The sequence below is a fragment of the Canis lupus genome, chromosome 3, assembly GCF_003254725.2.
Source record: "Canis lupus dingo isolate Sandy chromosome 3, ASM325472v2, whole genome shotgun sequence".
In the NCBI taxonomy this organism is placed as follows: domain Eukaryota; kingdom Metazoa; phylum Chordata; class Mammalia; order Carnivora; family Canidae; genus Canis; species Canis lupus.
Genome location: NC_064245.1, coordinates 57,112,693 through 57,134,265, shown reverse-complemented (window position 1 = coordinate 57,134,265; position 21,573 = coordinate 57,112,693). Strand labels below are relative to the sequence as shown.

The 21,573-nt window shown below is 51.0% G+C and overlaps 1 protein-coding gene across 1 annotated transcript in view; it reads left to right on the top strand.

Annotated features, from left to right (window-relative positions):
• The window catches only part of ARNT2 (aryl hydrocarbon receptor nuclear translocator 2), a 148,377-nt gene that overhangs the window by 73,790 nt on the left and 53,014 nt on the right, over nucleotides 1–21,573 (top strand). Inside the window, 3 exon segments of the mRNA XM_025438116.3 lie at nucleotides 12,869–12,971; nucleotides 16,569–16,634; nucleotides 16,979–17,064. Of these exon segments, the coding sequence (XP_025293901.2) occupies nucleotides 12,869–12,971; nucleotides 16,569–16,634; nucleotides 16,979–17,064 (255 nt within the window).

Genomic DNA, 21,573 nt, shown 5'->3' with positions numbered 1-21,573 from the left:
GATGGGCAGGGGTCTTGCCCTCCTCTTCACAGGGCAGGTTGGCTGCTGGGAGTCAAGGTGACGTGAAAGCTCTGCCCCTGTCCTCTCTTGTCCAGACCCTGGGACACTTTTCTGCTTCCTGACTCCCTGGTCTCTTTCCTGCTTGCAGTTTTGGAGGCTTCTGGGGGGAGGATCCTTATATCTATTCCCAGGCAGTCCCTCCCCTTGTATTTGTTGAACCACAGGGCTGCTCAGAGTCACCCCATCCCACACTGCCTGTGCTGCTCCTTGCAAAAATCCCTCCATGTTTCAGATCTAGTCAAGGCCCTTTACACTGTTTTTCTGTGTAGATGCAGATTTTTGTTGCTATTTTTGTATATATTTTTTTTATCATTTCATTAGCTATTTGCAGGGGAGGCCAGGCTTGACCTGAAACTGCCTTCTGGAAGGACATGTCAGCCTGGGCTCCTTCCACACACCAGGCGACCTTTCTGCAGCCAGGGAGGGAGAGGAGGGTTAATCATTTACCGGTAAAATGAAAGCCCTCTGGCTTGAGTTTCTGACATTTTTGTAGCATGATACCCAGAGAGGAATGTATTTCTTTAAAGCACATCCCAGCATATTCTAAACGGGAGGAAGCATTTGTACTTTTGTCTGCTGATTAAATAGCAGGATAGGCCTGGGCTGGGGGAGGCTGGAGGAAGGGGTGATGGGGGGTTGCAGGGAGATGGGGGGGAGCTTGGGGGGACGGGATGGGGTGGTGTCCAGTTTGTAACGCAGAGCAGAGATGCTGGCAGCCCTCCCGCAGGCATTCTGCCCGGAATGTGCACCCCAGAGAAAGTTAGCAATCTGTGGCCTTTCAGAGGGTCGTTTGAGCAGGGTTGTCAGTGGCAGAGGTGGTACAGCCTGTCACCCACCATGGAGCTCTGCTTCTCGGCACGGATTTGCTCCAGGATTAATCCTGGCCTTGTGACTGCAGTAGATGGTTGTGTCCATTATGCTGTGTGCAGACTTGCTGCCCGCCTCTTGCCTCCAGAGTGTCTCCTTAGCACCGTCCCCAGATGGTGGGGTGGGAACAGGGAAGGATTGACACACAAATCAGACTGCTTGGCTGAAAGGCGCCTCTGATTGTCAGTGGGGCCTGTTAGTCGCAGTGCTCAATCCCTGCTGCCAGCCCTAAGCATGGGTCCGTTTGTGTTTGCTGTCCCACAGCCATAGGCTGGAGCCCTAACCCAAAGGAGGGATGGTTCCCTGCAAGCCCATCCCTCCTCCCCGGAAACGTTTCCATCTCCGGGATGGCCAGGAGCACTGATTACCTCCTAGAACGTGATTGCTGTTGCCGGTGCTCATGGCTTCCAGTATCCTTTGCAGCAGACTGGCCAGGACTTGATCCCCAAGGCTGGGCATCTCTCTCCCCCTGTCTCAGAGATGGGCAGCGTTAAATATTAATGCTAGTCTTACAAATGTTTGCTTCTAAAGTCTAAATTATTGATAGTCTTACATTTAAAATATAAATCATGTGAATTTCCCCAGATGGTTGTGAGGCAGTTAGCAGTTGTGCTTTGACAGTATGCTGTGCACGGACGGATGGGTCTTTCAGAAGCATGCTTCCTACACAGTGCAGTGCCTGGCTCTCCTGCCTCTGGCCCAGTGACCACAGGCTTGGTTCCTCTGTGTGCTTCCACCAGTCTGGCCTGTGTCACCAGCTCCTCTCCCACCAGGCTCCAGCTAGATGGGACCTTGCCTCATCCCCAGACCCCCCTGCCCACCAAGAGCTTCCGTGTCCCCCCTCGTGACAATATTGTTTTGAAGAAAAGAATCTATTTCTCTATGTGGTTTATTCCCATCCCAGAGATGTGGGGCTGTGTTTTATAATCCATTTTGCCCAAATTCACCCCACTGGCCCCATTCACATACCACCCTGTGATCCCCTCCCAGCTTGATCGTAAGCATCCTATGTGGTGCAGGAGAAGCCTGCCAGCATATGATCCGAGAGGGTAGAGAGTAACGTAGCCTACAAGTCGGGTAAGGGAGCTTCCCTCGGTCCCTGCTATAACCATGTGTCCTGTCTCACAAAACCCTTCTGAGACTCCAGCACTAGTCTCCCTAGTGAATAAATGGCTGTGATCTGGCCAGTGGGACACACACACAGCCTGACTTTTGTTGGATGTGAGCAGCTCTTCCCTGCCTAGGAACCTGAACCTCTGCCACTAGGCAAGTGCCCTGTCTTCTTACAAGATGATGGACTCCGTGAGCATCTTCATGTGTCCCAGGTACCCCCTGTTGGGGGTCATGGTGGGCAGTATATTCACAGGCTCCTTGGGGGTCCCTCTCCTGGTTATTCAGTCAAAATATATGTAAGTTCTGCTGGGAAGGGATTTTACAGAAGTAATTAAAGTCCCAAATTAGTTGACTTTAAAAAATGGAGATCATCCAAGTAGGTCTGACCCAACTGGGTAAGCCGTTATAAAAGGCAAAGAATTTTTTCTGGTTGGTGACAGAAGGAAAGTCAGAGATTCTGAGCACAAGAAGGGTTCCATGTACCATCGCTGGCTTTGGGGACAGAGGGGGTGTGAGCAGAGGTTTAGGGGTGGCCTCCCAGGAAGGACCCCATCCGGGAGACCCACAAGGAATGGGGTACCTCAGGCCACTAAGGGTGAGGAACCGAATCTGCCAGGAACTCAAATGAGGCTAGAGACAGGTTGCACCTGCCCCCCAGAAACCCCAGATGAGAGCCCAGCCCAGCCTCATAGGGCCCTGAGCAGTGAGCCAGTCAAGCCCACTCGGGATGTGGACCCAAACAACTGTGAACTGATGAGTGGGTGTTGTTTTTAGTATCTGGGTTTGTAGGAATCTGATACATGGCAGTGGAGACAAGCGTGGGTACCATTCTGTTCAGGGCAGTGGTGTTCCCTGGGCCATAGTGGGTCCCCAGAAGAATAGATGGGGCACCTGCTTGAGCTGCTTACAGCCTGTCCCCACCACTAAAGGGTTAGACGTGGGTTTGGAAGAGCCCAGCACTGTTGCCAGGACGACGACGGGTATATTCTTGATGGGGAAGTGCAAAGCAGAAAAGCTTTTTTCCCCAGAGGAAAAATTTTAATTTGGATTTGGATTTTGTTTGATTTTGTGGTCTCACCTTCACATTCATCTCCAAGTATACGTAGTGTGCGTGACAGGTTGCACTCTTCAGTGTGACTCCCATGGCGCTCCTGGCCATGGTCAGTGGCCATGCTCCTGGCATGGTCAGCCTGGCATGGTTCAGGCTGGAGCAGCCAGGGGGACAGCCACCCCTCCACTGGGGGCTCCGGGGGCTCCTCAGAATGGGGCTTTCTGACTCTGCCTGGGTGTTAACTCCCCGCTTCCCGAAACACTGCAGGCCTGTGCTCTTTGGGAACCTGTCTGCCGAACCAGGGACTGCAATGCCGGCACGCCGCTTCTGTGGGGCCTTTAGAGAACTGGCCACGGCCCCTACAGACAGGGGCGCACCTGGCTGGGAGCAGGGGAGCCTGAGTGACAGGCGGGAGGCGCTAGGTGGCCTGGAGCCCAGCCGAGTTTTTCCACCTTCTCGGGGCGGGATCTGTGTCTCACGCTGATTCTCTCTGCTGTCATCTTGTTAAAGAGGGACCATATGTATATAATCTGTCATCCAGACCCGAGCACTCTGGGAATGGTAACCGTGCTGGGCTAGCAGGCAAAGCCAGGACTGCCCCAGGCCGGCCCTGCGAGTGCTCAGTTGCCACACCTGCCCTTTGGGGTGCTGCCACCCTGATAACTCCACCCATGTGCACACGCAGACCCCCTCCCTCCCGTGAGTCGCCTGAGACTGGCTCGCCTCATCTAAAGGTGTCTACAAAAGCCAAAGAAAAAACTGAAAAAGCAATAAATACCCACACAAGAATTACCAAAGGAGAAAACCGCTTGGGATTTTCATAGCCCAGGTGTGTGAGGCTGAAGCAGGTGTGTGAGACTGACCCCCCGCCCCTCCCCGCCCTGCTGCTGGGGTCTGCTGGGGGCTCTCCCCCTCTCTGCCGAAGGGGAACAGTTGCCCGAGCAACCGCTGCCGTCAGGAGCATGGACTCTTCCTCAGATCCCCATGGTAAGGCCAGTCTTGGCTGAGTTGTTTGGGGTCTCTGGCTTCAGTTTGCTTTGAGAACTCCACACCGTATCCTGAGTCTAGCAGAGGGTGGAGGTGGGGCAAAATGAGAGGCCGCGTTGTTCACAGAGAATCTAAAACAATACTAAAGCCTACTCTAAGTTAACCTGCTTTTTATCATCACCACAGACCAGCAGTTCTTGGAAAATGATAGAATATTTGTCCCTTCTGGGGCTGGCCACTCACAGGGCCCTTCTCTCTGCTGCATCCTGGTGCATCACTGTAACCTACTTCCAGGGTTGGGATGCAAATCACATACACTTTTTTTTTTTTTTTTTTTGATTGTTGTACTAAAGACTTTTAAAACATTTAAATTCAATTAACTGACACATAGTGTATTATTGGTTTCAGAGGTAGAGTTCAGTGACTCATCAGTCTTAGATCACAGTGCTCATTCCATCCCATGCCCTCCTTCATGCCCATCCCCCATTTACCCCATCCCCCACTCCCATCACATGAAATTATACACAGAAAATGTCTCCTGATATATGACTCTTAATAAAATCCAAAATAAAAGTTAGTCCTTTATCCTTCCTCTTTTGTCAAAGGCCAGAGATGGTTGCATTCATCTGTGCTGTCTGGTTGTAAGTGACAGAAACTAACATTGAATTAGTTTAGGTTTTAAAGAGCGGATCTATTGGCACCAGAGATTTGAATACCCTGGTGGTATTCTTTCACCAATTAATGCCTTCATTGCTTTCTTAGAGTCAGTTTCATTGTCCTAGATCTAGTTCTTCATGAAACTAGTCATTGCTGCTGAAAGAGCTACGCTCACATTCCTAAGGGAAAAGGAAGAGGAGAGGTGGGAATGGTCATATCTTGCCTGTGGAGGACTCTGATTGGCCTGACTGGAGCATGTCCTAGCTTGGGGCCCAATCACTATGGACAGAGGGGGGATGAGGTAGTAGGACTGATCCAGCCTGTGATAGGTATCCAGCTATCAACCAATCACTGTGCGCAGGAGGTGGGTGAGGTGCTGTGATTGGTCCAACCTGTGTCAAGAGCACCACCATCAACCATTCATTATGGCCAGGGAGGTGGGATGGTGTAAGAAGATGGCAAATCCTTTCCTGATATTCAGAATAAAGGAACAGCACAAGAGCATTGTAATGGGGGCAGTCTGGGAGCATAGAGTAACAGGTGTCCCTGGGCAACTCTGCTGCCCACCCAGAGCCCCAGAGTAGTGGGAGGCTCAGTGGATGCTGCTTTTGCTCTACTTTGTTCTGGAGTGGGCCCCACGTGCACTGCCTGGATCCCTGTGCTGGGGGTGTGTTCGTTTCTGTGTGCACAGCTGCTTACGTGGCCTGGGTCAGCCTTTGAGAACAAGAACACGTTGTCACTGGAACAGCAACCAAAGTCCCTTCCAGCCTCTGGGCCCCCATTCAGGGGGCCACACGTCTTTGGAACAACATCAAATAATGTCCATCATGAGACCTTTGCTTTGCTTTGGTTGCTAATAATTTTTTCTTGTTTTCCTCCTTTCCCGTCTTGCTTTTTCTTCTTCTTAAACCAAGATAAGATGTTTCCAGTTTTCTTAAGGATTCTTTTGATGAAATACTTCTAATTTATATTTGTACTTCTGCTGTAGCCTGGGGAGCTGTTTTATGAAGCACAAAGCCTTCTTTTGTGATCTTATCCAAGACAAACTTCTGATTCTTCTTTTTTTTTAAGTACTGCTGATCTAAATAATACTTAAAAATCAGCTTCCTGAAAACAATGACAGAAGGCCCAGCGGAATCTGTGAGCATTCTTCTAAAGTAGGAGTCAGCAAATGTTTTTTGTCAAGGGCCAGGTAGTTGAGATGTTTGGCTTTTGTGAGTCATATAGATCCTTTCGTGACCACTCAGCCCTACCATTGTAGCACGAAAGCCGGAGATAATAAATCAGTGAAAGTCTGTGGCTGGGTCCCAATAAATATTTAAGTAACAGGGAGTGAGCCAGGTGGGGGGGGGGGGGGGGTCAGATGTCACAGTCTCCCAACTCCTGTTCTAAAGCATTTCATGCTTTCGACTTAGAAAAATGATTGTTGAGAACCTTGAGATGTGTCATAATTCTTGTGGGGTCATGGAGTGGAAACACAGACTTCGGCCCAGGGTTCCCTGTGAGTTCATGCGGGGCTTGGAGGGACCAGGTGTTGCTGTTGACAGCCTATCCTCATGTGATGCAGTAATTCCATGTTTAGGATTCTATCCTAAGATGGTTGGCATATCATTTTTTCCAGCCAGTTACTTACCACAGCATTGTTTGCCATGTAGAAAACTGGGACTACCTTCATATTCAACAGTAAATCGTTTATGCAAAATGCTATTACAGAGACTTTCAAGTAATGTTTATAGTTAAATTTTTGTGATGTTGTGACGTAAGATGAAAAAATACATACTGTAGCACCTCAATTAATTAAAAGAAAGAGCAAGCATGCATAGAAAAAGATTTTCCGGAAACATGCCCAAATGTTAATAGTGTTTTTTCCCAGACAGGAAGATTATCTGGGATTTTTTCTGTGTGTGTGTGTGTGTGTGTGTGTATTTTATTTTTCCAAAAGACCACTTTAGTTTTAGACTAAAAGCACTCTGAGGGGAAAATAAGTAGTTCTTCAGCCTTTTAGCCCAAGATAGTGTTCTGTGCAGTATTCTAGAACCTTCTAAAATGCCCTCTTCCTTGATAAGTCTGGAGACCAGGGCTGGGCTGACTTTAGGGCAGCCTTCCTGACCTGTGACATTCCAGTCCAGGACACTGTCATCTGGGGGCTCACAGAGTTGCTGCCTAGACTTCTATTGCTGCTTGTATCTCATTCTTAAAGGGGGTTGATTGAGCTTCTACACATAAGTCATCAGAGCTCCATATAACCTTCTGAGCAGACATGTTGGTCACATCTCCCAGTTGAGGGAACATGGAGTGACTTGCTCATCCCCCCACAACCTGGTCAGGCAGGGGCTGTGCCTCTGATTCTTGCTGCCTCTTCATTCTGGAATAGGATACTTCAGGATTGGGCTATGCCCTTCTCTGGATTTGTGCATCAAATCCAGAAAAATATCTTCCCACAGCTGCTGGTTATATGGGAAGATTCCTGGGGCCTCTTGGCCAGAGCTGGCCATGGTGTCCAAGGGCCCTGCTTGCTCTGAGGTTGGATCTACACCTGGAGGGAAACTGATAGGTGTTGAGGGTTTGGACGCTGGCCTCTTGCTGAAGCAGAGGACCAGAGTGGGAGGACTGCACACATGTTTGAATGTAAAACTTCGGATGGAACCATTGTAGATGCCTCAAGTTCCAGAACATCATGGTGGGAGAGGTGGCTGCCATGGGGAGGAGGGCAGGTGCTGAGTGGGGGTGTTGAGGGGTCTTCTACGTGGGTGCTGGGACCAAGTCAATGATGGCAGGTCTGGAGGTGAAGAGAGAGAGAGGAGTGACAAGCCAGAGTCACAGAGCAGGAGATGGGAGGTAGGGAGACAGAGACATAGCAGGTGCGCCAGGTGGACTCGTGAGTTTTGAAGGAGCTGTGGGTTAATGACAGAGTGTGGATGGGCTCTGGGGACTGAGGAAGAGGCACAGCCGCCCCTGACCACTTGGCATGTGGGCTGTGGGAGGGTCCACCCCTTCTCTTGAAGAGGTGCTGCAGGGCAAGCAGTTGGTCAGGTTGGCTGGCCAGCTTGGGGTTCAGGGAACTTCCCAAGCCGAGGGTGTAGGAGTGAGTTTGGTGCAGGATGGGCATTGCAGAGCGTGCCCATCCCTGAGGAGGGAGGGCAGGAGGGGAGCAGGGGGCATGGGGCATGGTTGGAGGGAGGGCAGGAGGGGAGCAGGGGGCATGGGGCATGGGGCATGGTTGAGGAGTGCACAGGTGAGAGCTGGCTGCATGGCTGGGAGTTCAGCCCCCGCCAAGGGGAGCAGGCTGGGGTGTGGGGCACCCGGGACAGCGCTGCAGCAAGTCCTCTGGGTGAGGTTGAGCTCTGGAAGGAGGCTGCCTTGTGCTTCGAGGGACCCACTGGGACCCAAGCTGGGCATTCAGACCCATGGGTTGAAGCTGACCTGAGGTTTCTGTGGCCAGGAGAGAAGACGGGGGGGGGGGGGGGGGGGTGAGGGGCGAGGTGGTATGCATAGCAGCCCCATCTCCATGTTCCCTGCCTATGGGGGAGCCCCGTTTGCAAGTAAGCCTGACACCCAGTTGCCAGTGGGACACACAGTGACCCCTAATCCCCTTCCCTGGGACTCACTGCCCAGTGGTGGGGGTAGCCGCTTGCCTCCATACATCTCCACTGCTTTGAGGGGGCTTTCTGTGCCCGAGAAAGCCAGAGAGGCTCACAGACAAGTAAACGTGGGAGCGGCTGTCTCTGGGGTCCTGACAGCAGATCATGGAAATGTGTTTTCTCATTTCCTCGTATTCCACGGCTCATGTGTTACGCAGCTGTGATTTATTTTCAGAGCACACTTTGGAATTTGACAGACTCTCCTGCTGGCCTGCTTCACAGCTGAAACCATTTGCCATTTGGTAGATGATAAAGCAAGTGACAATTTGCAATGAAACAGCCACAAGAAGAAGCCGTCTGTGTGTGAGACAGACAGGTGTCCACCCTGGAGGTATAGCCAGCATAGACCCGCCAGCCACCCGGGGCCTCCCTCTTAGTGGTGGGGGCCTGGGTAGATGGATCATGCCTGAGGATGTCGGGACAGCAGTGGGCACCTCCGTGACCGCTGGCCTCCTGAGTGCAGCCTCCCTGCCGCTGCTGTGGGTGCCAGGGGAGGAGCCTATGAGGCTCCAGCTCCAACACATGGAGACAGAGCCCCCCTGGTGCCGGAGTGGGTAGGACGGGAGGTGACCGCCCTGCCCAGAGCACACTCACCTCCCTCCTCCCTGCTGGAGTACCTAGACCACACCTTCAGGGAGGCCTTCTTCAAGGCCCTTTAGATTTCAAGTGATAGAAACCCATTCAACTATTCATCGCATGTTTACTTTTCTGCTGCTTTATTTCTGTTTATAGCATTTATCCCCACCTGACCAAGTCCCCCCTCCCTCCCCACCTTTCCATTCTGTTCTTTGGTTCTTGTTGTCTGTCCACCTGCTGGAGTATCATGGCCTCTGCCCGTTTCACTCCATGGTTTCAGTGGTGGCCAACATATTGGAGGATTTAATAAATACAAGGCTAACTTGTGACAATAAGGATGAAATAGGCAGGCAAAGGGAAGGAGGCCCAGAGCCTCAGGAAACAGAGTGATACACAGGGACGGGGATGGGACAGCGACTTGCTCTGAGCTCGTGGGATTGGAGCAGGGCTGGGGGGTGAGGAGCAAGCAGGGGTGGGGGACAGGTGCAGCCCAAGAGGTGAGCAGAGGCCAGATCTGGGGGGCTCTTCACAGTGGGCTGCAGGAGTTGGAGTTTATTGTGAATTAGTAGTGGGGAGCATGAAAGGTTTTCAAGGAGTGTGACACGATCGTTTGTTTGGAGTCTGCCAAGAACCTCACCCTCACTGCGTTCCTCACGTGTACAAACTGCAGGGCATCATGGTAATCCCGAGTGGGAGATCTGACCCCTCCGTTTTGCAGAAAAAGAAAAAACAAAGCAAAACACGGACGAGCAAAGCTGAGTGTCCAGATCACATGAGTGACAGAGCCGTGGCCACACTGTGTTTTCAGTGGAGACTTTGTGGGATGCAGAGGGTGGGCGGTGGGGGCGAGGCCCAGGCAGGACAGCTGCCTGCGCAGGGGTGCAGGGAGCAGCACCAGGCTCAGGTAGTGGCGATGCCGCTGCAGGAAGGGCACAGGCCAGAGGCATGCGGGAAGCAGAAGCGATAGAAGGTTTGTGACTCATCAGAGGCGGAGCGGGTTTTTCATATTCTTTATTTAAGAAGTGTTTATAGAGCACTTTCTACGAGCCACACGGTGTTCGCTGTTCTATCACATTAGCCCGTTTACTCCTCCCGACAACCATCTGAGGGAGGTACTAGCGTTCCCCTCATTTTATGGGTGAAGAAGCAGAGGCACAGACACGTCAGGTCAGTTGCCCAGGGTCACACAGTAAGTGAAGCAGCAGGGTTGGAAGTGAGGTCCGTCCTTGCTCCTGGCTCTAGATTTCTGGCTCGAGCCGTGGAGGAGCGCAGAGCTGGTGACCCGGACAGGGACGGGGGAGGAAGGGTGGCTCTAGGTGCTATGGACAGGACAGCGGGTTTGGTTCTGGACCCACAAACGTGAGGTATCTGAGATGCCCAAACAGGTAGATAACACGGGAGCTTCTGAGAGAGATCCTGCTGGAGGTGCTGTCTTGGTGTTGTCAGCAGCTCCGAAGGTGGTGGAACTGAGAACCCCTGAGGGTCTGGGGGAGTGTGGGACAGAAGGGCACCAGCCCCTGAGTGCCACCACCAGGGGAGGACCGGGAGGAGGAGCTGCCACAGGGCTGAGAACCAGCAAAGGGGAGGCAGGAGAGAGTGGTATCCAGGGTGAGAAGGAGGGACAGGTGAGGGCAGGGACCAAGTCGAGAGGGACTGGTTAGTATCTGTTGAGTTTGGCCACAAATGGGGCCCTGGTGGCCTTGACTGGAGCACCCTGTGGGGCGGGGAGCTGAGGCTTCAGGACAGGTGTGGAGGTGAGCAGGGACAGAGCCCAGGGAGCAAGAGGATGGGGTCTCAGCATCGTAAAGGGTTTTTCTCTGCTCCCCAACCAACCAGTGACCATGATCTGATGGCGTTTGAACACTGGGCAGAGTAGCCGTGGGAAGGGGCCAGGTGGGAAGCGTCTGGTGCACCCACGGTAGGGAGGGGATGCAGCATTCTTGTGCAGTGGGAACAAGGTGCGTGATGGATGGGCATCAGTCTGTAAACGTTTTGTCATAGGAACAGGAATAGAAGTAAACAATTCATACTAGCACATCACTTAATGCCATTGTTGCTGCAAAGTCCTTCCACGGATGGGTGCAAACAGTCCAGTTTAGCCAGCGTGTGCACTGCACCAGGCACCGTTGGCTGTTTCCACTTGGTGCCTTGCTATAAGGAATGGAGCTCAAGGTCAAGGGCATGCGAGTATAGTGTGGCAGGTGTTACAGATGTATCTCCTCCACTAGCCATGAGGATACCTTGTTCATGTTTGCATCTGCAGAGCCTCACAAGAGGCCAGCTCTGCAAAAACACTAGATAAATATTGAGTGAGGCCATGGATGAGTGGGATAGAAAGGGGGAGAGAGCTCCACGTGAGGTGGCCCGAGAAGGCTTCCCGGGGTTGTGATGTCAGGATGGTAGTGCACGTGGAGCAGAGTGTGGACTTGTGGCGGAAGGCGCATGTCTGCAAATGTGTCGCCCTTGGAGACACGGACGTGGTGGGCTGTGTGCAGAGCTGCGTCACCCTGCCTGGAGGCCACTGCTTGCCCAGCTCACTGAGCACCCAGCACCGGTCTCATTGGAACGGAGGTTCACCCTGTGTGCCAAAGACACACGAGTGTCAAAGAGGCGCAGGAGAGAAAGAATGCAAAACATGCTGCTGACGTTTTACATGTTGGAATGGTGACGTTTCAGATACATTATTGAAAGCAATTCACCTTTTTGTTATAACTTTTTGAAAAATGTGTCTCCTAGACCATGTAAGGTTACATAGGTGGCTCTCATGACCCTTTTCTTGGGCAGGGTAACAGGATGTGTGGCAGAACCAGGGTGGAGGGGTGGGCAGGGCCATGTTCTAGAGTACTCTCTGAGGACCCTCTGGAAGTGCTGCCTTTCCAGCCCAGGTGGGCCCCCAGACATGTGCTATCTACACAGCCGGCGGCCATAAGGGAGGTACAGGGACAGAGGGAACACTGGGAGCCAGTGAGTCTCAGTGGAAGGATGGCAGGTGAGCAGAGGAAGTGGAGACACAGGTGGGGATACAGGGATGACAGAGGGGAGGGACTCCCATGTGGCATCTGGAATTCTGACCTTCATTTCCACATTGATGGCACATTTGCTGATGTCGGGGAGGAGTGGTAGTACTTGTACTGGTGGTCTTGGACAGGGATGGAGAGGATGGAGGGTCCAGTGCTAGAGGGGATGGAGGGGGTCATTGCTGGAGGGGATGGAGGGACAGGTGCTGGAAGGGATAGAGGGCCTAGTGCTGGAGGGGATGGAGGCACAGGTGCTGGAGGGGGTGGAGGGGCCAGTGCTGAAAGGGGTGGAGGGACAGGTGCTGGGGGGGGGATATTGGGGGCTAGTGCTGGAGGGGATAGAGGGGTTAGTGCTGGAGAGGGTGGAGGGGCTGGTGCTCGAGGGGGTGGAGAGGCCTGTGCTGGAGCCATAGGCACAGGATGATTAATGTCCAGAGGTGGTCATCACCAGGGTGGGCAAAGTTGGTTAGGGGCGCTTGGTGGCAGGACAGCCGATGGCCCAGCTGGGGTCTCTGGGGGATGAAAGGAGGAAGGAGGAGTGGAGACCAGGGGAGTGGGGGTTGGGATTTGTAGCAAGGAAGTTGCTGGTGACTTTGGAGAATGCTGTCTCCGTGAAATGATGGGGAGAAAGAATCCAAGTTAGAATGACTCCAGGTGGTGGCATCCGACAGAGCAGGGACAGCAGGTAGAGATGGGCCTCTGAAGAAGACGAGGCATTTAGGATTGTGTGGGTTTTGTGACTGTACATGTTTCTGGACAGAGAATGCTGGGGATCTGGGAAACAATCTGAGCAGCCCTGTTTGTCCTCATTTGCAGAGCGTTTGAAGAAGGCTCTCCCCTCGCACTCCCATGCCCCCACCGAAGGCAGAGGCTTACACATGTGTCCCTCTCTCTCCTAGGCCGGATCCTGGACCTGAAGACGGGGACGGTGAAGAAGGAGGGTCAGCAGTCTTCCATGAGGATGTGCATGGGCTCGAGGAGGTCCTTCATCTGCAGGATGAGGTTTGTGGCTGACGGGGGGCTGTGGCTCGGGGTGGTCCACTCCTTCTGTTCCGCCAGCAGGTGCCTTCCTGGGAGCCTTCCCAGACCCTGCCAATGCCACCCATCAGATCCTGGCCACAGCTTGGGAGCTGGCGCTCTCTGTGGTCTGCCTGGGAGGGCCCTCATCCTGCTCGCTCCCCTCCTACCCTGTCTGATGTCCTGCCGGTCTCTGCTCACTCCTGGGGAGGCTCCCCTACCCTCTAGGTCCCAACTTTCTACCAATTCTTCAATCCTGTCCAGGCTCCGTATTTCTCAGTATGTTTCACATAAGATCTGTGGATTTCAGTACCTTCTCTTGTGTCTCCTGCACCAAATCGTACATCAGAATTGGTGTTTAATTCCAGTATTGTTGATTGTTGTTCCGGGTGTGTAATGGCTCTGTGAGCAGGTGCTGGCTGCCCAAGGATAGGGGCTTTGGGTTTTTCTTCCTGGGCCTCCCGTGACCTGCAGTGGAATGTGGTTAGCACGTGGCTGCTGAGGACATGCCAAATGACTGTGCTCAGGGGTAGAGAAGGTTCTATCCCTGAAGAAGAAGGAACAAGGATTTTGAGACTTCAGTCGAGACCTCCCTGTTTCCCGAGGTCCTGTAGGGAGGGGGGCGGTGGGAGGTGCCTGACAGGCCCGTCTGCCTGGTGTGTGCAGTTTCAGAGGCTGTAAAATGAGGCGATGGTTCTCATTCATTCAGTTACTCAACACATTTATACTGAGGGCCTGCTGGTGCCTGTGGTTTTCAAAGTGCCAGGCTCAGCACTGAATAAAGGAAATCCCTGAGTGTGTAGAGCATCACTTGAGAACAGGAGACACACCATAGACAAAAGTACCAAGTAGATACAGGGAACGCCAGATGGTAGCTGTTGAGGAAAATAAAACTTAGGGGCTCACCTGGTTGGCTCAGTGGTTGAGCATCTGCCTTCAGCTCAGGGCGTGATCCCGGGGTCCTGGGATCGAGTCTCACATCGGGCTCCTGGCAGGCAGCCTGCTTCTCCCTCTGCCTATGTCTCTGCCTTTCTCTGTGTGTCACTCATGAATAAATAAATTTTTTTTAAATCTTTAAAAAAATTTAAGAAAAAGGAAGTAGTAGGAGTTGTTGATTTATGTGTTAGTTTATAGGTTGGTTAGGGGAGGATTCATTGATAAAGTGACGTTTTGAGTGGGGACATCTGGGAATATCTGCGGAAAGAAAACACCAAGTAGACAGAACAGCAAGCGCAAAGTCCCTGAGGTAGGGATGTCTTGTCATGCTCAAGGAACAATAAGGCTCTCTCCCAGGAGCAGAGTGAATGGGTGGGGGAGGAGGGAATGGTCCTCAGGAAGGTCAGGATGTCAGGTTACTTACTAGCCTTTGACTTTTACTCTGAATGAGATGGGAGGCTGTTGGAGTTTTATCATAAGAGTGACATGTCCTGAATTACATTTAAAAATTTCACTCTGCATGCGTGTGGAGAATAAACCTCCCGAGAAAGAACAGGGTGGAAGTGAGGAGGCCATCCGTAGTAATAAGCCAGGCGAGAAATAGGCTAATAGTGACTGCGGTTAAAAAAAAAAAAAAAAAAAAAGTGCTTAGATTTCATTAGAAAGGTAGGGCTAGCCTCCTGTAGATGCCTCTGGGGGGAGGCCAGGCGTCTGAGCCCCAGGCCAGGCCTGCGGCAGGGAGGCGAGGAGGGGCTGCAGGCATGTGGCAGAGAACGAGGGGGTGCAGGACATTTCTGGGAGGAAGACGTGATCACCGCAGAGGCTCCTGATGAGTCCCAGATGAGAGGGCTGGGCCGTGCCGGCCGCAGAGGCAGGACCAGCCAGAGCTAGAGCCCCCGGCAGGGGAGCCAGGTGGGCCTCCCCTTCTCCCCCAGCACCTCAGCCTCTCCCCGCTGCCCCGCACAGCGTCTGCCAAGCCCTCCTTGAGCACCTCTCCTGAAAAGTCCTTGGGACCCACGCCGAGCTTGATGGTGTCCCTGAGCTCCTCCCCCTTCCTGCCGAGCTGCTTGAGGGTCTCGGGCTGGCTCAGGGGAGCCTCCCACAAGGCCACTCTCCCCATTTGCTGCTGCCCCTGTGACTTACAAGGGCTGCCCGTGTTGAGAGGAGACCTACTCTGTACCCTCACACTGGGCCCTGGGGCCAGCGGGCAGTTTGAGTCAGGGGTGGGTGTCCTCTCCTCAGAGCCAGAGCTGGCCCTTCTTCCAGGAGACAGGGACAGGACTCCCTCTTCCACCTGCCTCAGGTCACAAGATGGCCTTCAGGTGACAAAATACATGAGGCTACATCCAACTTTGCACTAGCGTATGCGGACAGATTGGCACACGGGGCAGCAGGATTCCCTTGTGCTGGTGTCCACCTAGAGACAAAACCCCATTGGTTAACGTGGTGTGGCCCATGGGTGCCTGGTGCCCGGGTCAGGAGCACACACCCGCCCGGCATGGTTCCCCGGACATTGCCAGCCACGGCAACTCTGAGTTACAGCCCCAGGCAGGCCCTGTGAACACCCTCCCTGGGAGCATCCTGGTGCCCACTTCCACAGCAGTCTCCACGCTGTGAGCACTGCCCTGTCACACAGCTCAGGCCGCCCCCTCCCTGCCCTGGCGCGCCCTGGGGGGCATGCTCCCACTGGGTTTTTGCACAACCAAGTCCACACTACCTGGATTCACCTGTGAGGTGGCAGTGCTGCCATCTACTGAGCACAGGACTTTGTCCTCCCAATAAAGTGGGTTAGTGTGAGGAAGACACCGAGGGCCACTCCAGCTCGCCCAGGCAGTGGGGTCCTGTGTCAACCCTCCCGGGGGACAGGCATGCGCTGGCAGCTGCACCAGGTCTCAGAGGACAGGTGGACTCTTTTCTTGGCCACGTTGAGTATGAAGACATGCAGAGTGGCACCTGTCATGGAGTTGGGAACTGGTTGCCCACGTACGACTGGGTGGACCCAGCAGCAATCGACTCCTGGCCACTGTGCACCTGTTCAGAGCCTGAGACGCCACAGAGAAGAGAGGCTGGAAAGGTCCCCCCAGAGCAGGCAATGGGATGCCTCGCATCCCCTGGTTCCCTGGGAAGGACCCTCGGAAAGGCTGTCCCTCTCTGTCCCCACTCTGCCCTTGGCTATCAGGGCCCATAGGGGTCATGTTATCCCCTCCGGGAGGGAGGGTTCCCAAGCCTGAGGCCGGAGCCAAGAGGATGTTCCTTTTTACCAGCGGGCACCATGTGTTTGGAGTTGCTGTCTCTGCTGAGGCCCGAAGAGACACTACTGCTGTCATCACGCACCTCGCTGCTTTCCCGAAAGCCACCCCGTGACACAGACATGTATCTGTAGTATGGTGCATGCCCACAATCCCCTAGAGTCTTCCTGTGTCTCTAGCCTCCAGGCTGGGCCCCGTGCTCTGCCAAGTGGGTCACACTGGCCTGGTCTTCAGTGACAACCCAGCTCAAGGAGTGCAAGGCCGAGCCTGCCCTTTGGAAGGGACCTGGCTGTTGGGTCACCTGGGTTGGTGTGTGAGGGTCAGATAAGACCCACCTATCTGGCTGTAGCAAACATGCTAGAGTCTCTACTCACTCTAATTATTTATCAAATCGTAGGTGTGGAAATGCTCCTTTGGATCACCTCCCTCTCAACCGAATCACCACCATGAGGAAAAGGTTCAGGTCAGTAGGCTTTTCTGACATGTGTTTGGGGCCATACTGGTAGAAAGCCCAAATGCGCTGAGCTCTATGGGGTGGCAGGCTCTGAAGAGGGGCTGAGCACAGGGAGGGGTGTGCAGTGTGCACATCTGGGTCACATCAGGGCTGCGTTGGGACTAGGGCTGCGTGGCCTGGGAGGGAAGGGAGATGAATGCTGCTTAGCAGGACGGAAAGCAGGGTGGTAGGAAGGCAGTGTTCAAAACCACAAGGTAAGTGTGACCCCAGTAGCTCAGATCCCAGGGGAGCCATCGGCGGCCTTACCTCCCTGTCAGGTGCTAGAAGCCATCTCACACATGCTCTTTGTTTAGGAATGGTCTTGGTCCCGTGAAAGAAGGGGAGGCCCAGTATGCTGTGGTGCACTGCACGGGGTACATCAAGGCCTGGCCCCCAGCAGGTAAGCAGAAGCCACATACTCATCCCAAGGGAGTCAAATGCTCTTCATCACTTACCCTGCTTTCCTGCTAGGGATCTATTCCCATGGAAAGAGGCAGAAAGATACTGTTATTTTTCTTCGTGGTTAGAATGTAACCATCTTCATAATTGGAAAAAATCCTACTTCTTGAAGTGGAGGTTTTTGAAAAGAGCAATCCTGCAGGGATGGTGGGAGCCTCAGCCGTTTCTGTGGTCTGTTCCCTGGAGCCCGATGTGAAGCCCAGGTGGTAGTTCACATGGTACTTCTGACCCTGATGAGGGATCCAGATGGATGGTCCTCACCATGATAGATATAGAGCTGCCATATGATGGAGGACTCCCACTCCTGGGTGCACTCAGTGGGGCCCAGAGCAAAGAAACGTGCATGTAAATGTTCATAACCGAGTTTGTGGCCATAAAGTGGAAGCAACTTGAATGTGTGCATCAGCTGATGAACAGATAGATAAAAAGTAGAGTATCCATACAATAAAATGTTATATAGCCAATCAAGGAAGCAAAGGATTGATCCATGTTGCCATATTGGGGAGCCTGGAAAACATCATGCTAAGTGGAAGAAGCCACGCAGGCAGCATGTGGCCTGATTTCATTTCTGTGCAATATCCAGACAAGGCAAATCCTTCTAGACAGAAAGTAGACTTGTGGTGTCCGGGTGCTGGGGAATGACTGTCATGGGTATGGTGTTTCTTTTCAAGGTGACACAGGTATTCTGAAATCAGATAGGGGCGATGGTTGCACCACTCTACCATCAAAAAACCACGGGATTGTACACTTGATGGTGGCATGTGAGTTCCTTGTAGACAACACGTCGTTGGTCTAGTGCTTTTACCCACTCTGACAATTTGCCTTTTAATTGGTATATTTAGACCATTAACATTTAATGTGATTATTGACACAGTTTGATTAATGCCTAGCATGTTTTTCTATTCATTGTATTTGTTCCTTCTTTTCTTCTCCTCCTCTCTGCCTTCTCTAGTTTTCATTGAACATTTTATGGGATTTCATATTCTCTCTTGACTTAGCATATCAATTATATTTCTTTAGATATATCTTTACTGGAGAACCTGGGTGACTCAATCAGTTGAGTGTCTGACTTTGATTTTGACTTAGATCATGATCTCAGTGTTGTGGGATCGAGCCCTTTTTGGATTCTGCACTCAATGAGGAGTCTGCTTGAGATTCTCTCTCCCTCTGCCTTTCCCCCTGCTCTCTCCCAAAATAAATAAATAAAATCTTTTTAAAAATCTATCTTTATTATTTGCCTTAAGTTCGAAATACACATTTACAACTAATGTAAATCTACTTTCAAGTAATATTGTACCACTTCATGGGTAATGCAAGGACTCTGTCACTCGGCTTTTCTTCCTCCTCCTTCCACCTCCCGGAGTTCTGATCCCCTACAGTTCATTTATCTAATCAACCTGCACATTGTTGTTATTATTATTACTTGGAACAAACAGAAATACATTAGCTCAATTAAGAGTAATAAAAATTAAAAACATTCATCATACCTTAATTTATTCTTTCTCTGACACTCTTTCCTTCATGCAGATCCGTGGGGTTTTTTTTTTAATCTATTTATTCATGAGAGACAGACAGACAGAGACAGAGAGAGAGAGAGAAAGAGAGGCAGAGACACAGGCAGAGGGAGAAGCAGGCTCCAGCAGGGAGCCCGACGTGGGACTCGATCCTGGGTCTCCAGGATCAGACTCTGGGCTGAAGGCAGCGCCAAACCGCTGAACCACCCAGGCTGCCCCAGATACGTGTTTCTAACCCACATCGTTTCCTTCTTCCTGAAGAACCTCTTTTAACATTTCTTACAGGACAGCTCTGCTGGTGATGAATTCTTTCTATTTTTATTTTTCACAGAAGGTCATTATTTCTCCTTCGGTCTTGAAGGATAATTTTACTGAATATAGGATTTTAGGTTAGTGCTTATTTTCCTCCAACACTTTAAATATTCTCTCATCTTGGGACTCCTGGCTGTCTCAATCTGTTAAGGGTCTGACTCTTGATCTTGACTCAGGTCTGGATCTCATGGTCATGAGATTGAGCCCCACATTGGGCTCCATGCTGGGTGTAGAGCCTACTGAATGAATGACTGAGTGAGTGAATGAATTTATAAATAAATAAACAAATATTCTCTCTTCTTGTTTTCATGGTTTCTGATGAGAAGTCCACATAACTCTCTTATCCTTGTGTTTTTACAGATGGTGTGGGGCTTTTTTTTGTTGTTGTTTTTTTTGTTTTTTTGTTTTCTGGCTTCTGGCTTCTTTCAAGATTTTTTCCTTTCTCTTTGGGTTTCTGCAGAAAACCTCAGTACTTCATTTTGTTTTGCTTTTTGGTTATTTATACTGCTTGGTCATGTCTGAGCTTCCTGTGTCTGTGGTTTGATGTCATTCATTTTGAAAAATTCTTGGACATTGTTTTTCACACATCCCGTTGGTTCTATTTTCTTTTTTCTCCTTTTGGTGTTGGTATTATACATGTGCTATATCATTTGAAATTGTACTATGAGTTGGGGGTATTGTGTTCTGGATTTTTGCAATCTTTTTTTCTCTTTGTATTTTGGTTTTGGGGGTTTCAATCGACATGTCTTCAGGCTCACTGCTTCTTTCCTTGGCACTATCCAGTCTACTGATGAATGTATCAAAGGCAGTCCTCATTTCTACAGTGTTTGTTATTTCTAGCATTTCCTTCTGCTTTCCTCCTGTTGTTTCTGTCCCTCTACTTGCATTACCCATCTGTTTTTGCTATTGTCTGTTCTCCCATTAGAATTCTTAACGTATTCATTATAGTTATTTTAAATTCCCTGTCTAGTAATTTCAAGGTCTGTGTCATATCTAAGTCTGGATATGAGGCTTACTTTGTCTCCCCAGGCTGTGTGTTTTCTTGCCTTTTAGCATTCCTTGTAAATCTGTGTTGAAATCCAGATGTGACATGTCAGGTAATAGTAGCCGAGGTAAATAAGTCATATTGCGAAGTTTAATTTAATGTTTGTGGGAGCTGGCTGGGTTTACGTTGGCTGTATATATGTGTATATTCAGCTTGACATATATACATATGTGTATGTATATTTTTTAATTTATGTATTTTTTTATTTATATATATTTTTTTCTACTTAAACCATAATGCACAAAATTGTGGTGTTGCTTGTCTGAAGGCCCCCAGCTACACTCAAGACAGGAACTCATAAAGCACCACTGCTTCACAGTGGTCAGAGAGTGAACTTCAGCAATGTAGATGTAGAAACAGCCCTGCTCTGGAATTGGTCAGCCCCAGTGAATGTGGATGAGTCCTCAGAAGCTGAAGTCTCCACCAGGTGCAATCCAGTAATACCATGGGGTTACCTTGTCTCTGACGTGGATGCTCATGTCTGTTGTCCAGGGAACCTGTGAGATTCTGAGGTCCTTGTGAGAACAGGTTCGTATTGGAAGGTTGTTCGATGAAAGGCAAACGAGAAAAGGTGTGGACAGCCTGGAGAGACTTCCTGCAGCAGCTCAGCTCACGGAGCACTTATGATGGTGTGATGTGTGCCCATTGCTGAGCTAGATTCTCCAGTGCCAGACATAGGCCTGTCTCTCAGGGAGTATAGAGACGTGTGGCTGGGGGCCTAGCACGTACACAGATGACCACAAGAGAATGTGGTAAGGCAGCTGGCCCTGGGGACCAAGGGTGGGCGCCCGGGTTAGGAGAGCTTCCTGAAGGACACTCATCTCAGGGTGGGTCAGTACCACCAAATCCAGCTCTTGGGACCCCCATTCCAAGGGCCCATCTCATTCTTAATGTGTTCCTTTTCTGAATTCATTAATCATTCTTCTTATACCAGGCAAATTCCTCACCCTATTTATGGCCTCAAGTACTCTCCTTCTGACCGCTTTATTTGGGCTCCAGGCCTACAATATCATGAGAAATGCATGATCATCATGAGTCTAACTCAGAGGATCCTTGAGGACGAGCAGAAGAGAGGAGTCTGAGGCCCAAGATGCAGGGCGGTGATCACACCCACCTGCCCAGGTGACCCCAGCAGGCTTTCCTGGAGTCACATGAGGTCTGGCCTCATGAGCGTTTGTGTGGACAGGGTATTGGGGCAGTAGCACTGCGGCATGAAGTCTTCAGTGACTGCCCTTGTAACTGTGCCATGTGAGAAAGGATTGAAGGAGCTGGGGGTGTTTATATTGGAGAAAGCAAGACATGATTTCTGTCTTGAAGTATTTGAGGGGGTGTTATATGAAGGAGGAATTAATCTTACTTAGGATAGGTCCAGAAGGCACAATTTGGACCAAAAGAGGAAAGTTACCAAAAGGCAGATTTTAGCTCAGTAGGGAGAAATGAGCAAAGGATATGAACAGGGGATTAAAAACATGTATAAATATAAATACATATACACACTTAGCAGATGGGAGAAGTTTAGTTCCCTGTTAGAACTGCAAATTAAAATAATTTGATACTGTCTCCTCTTACCTATCAAGTG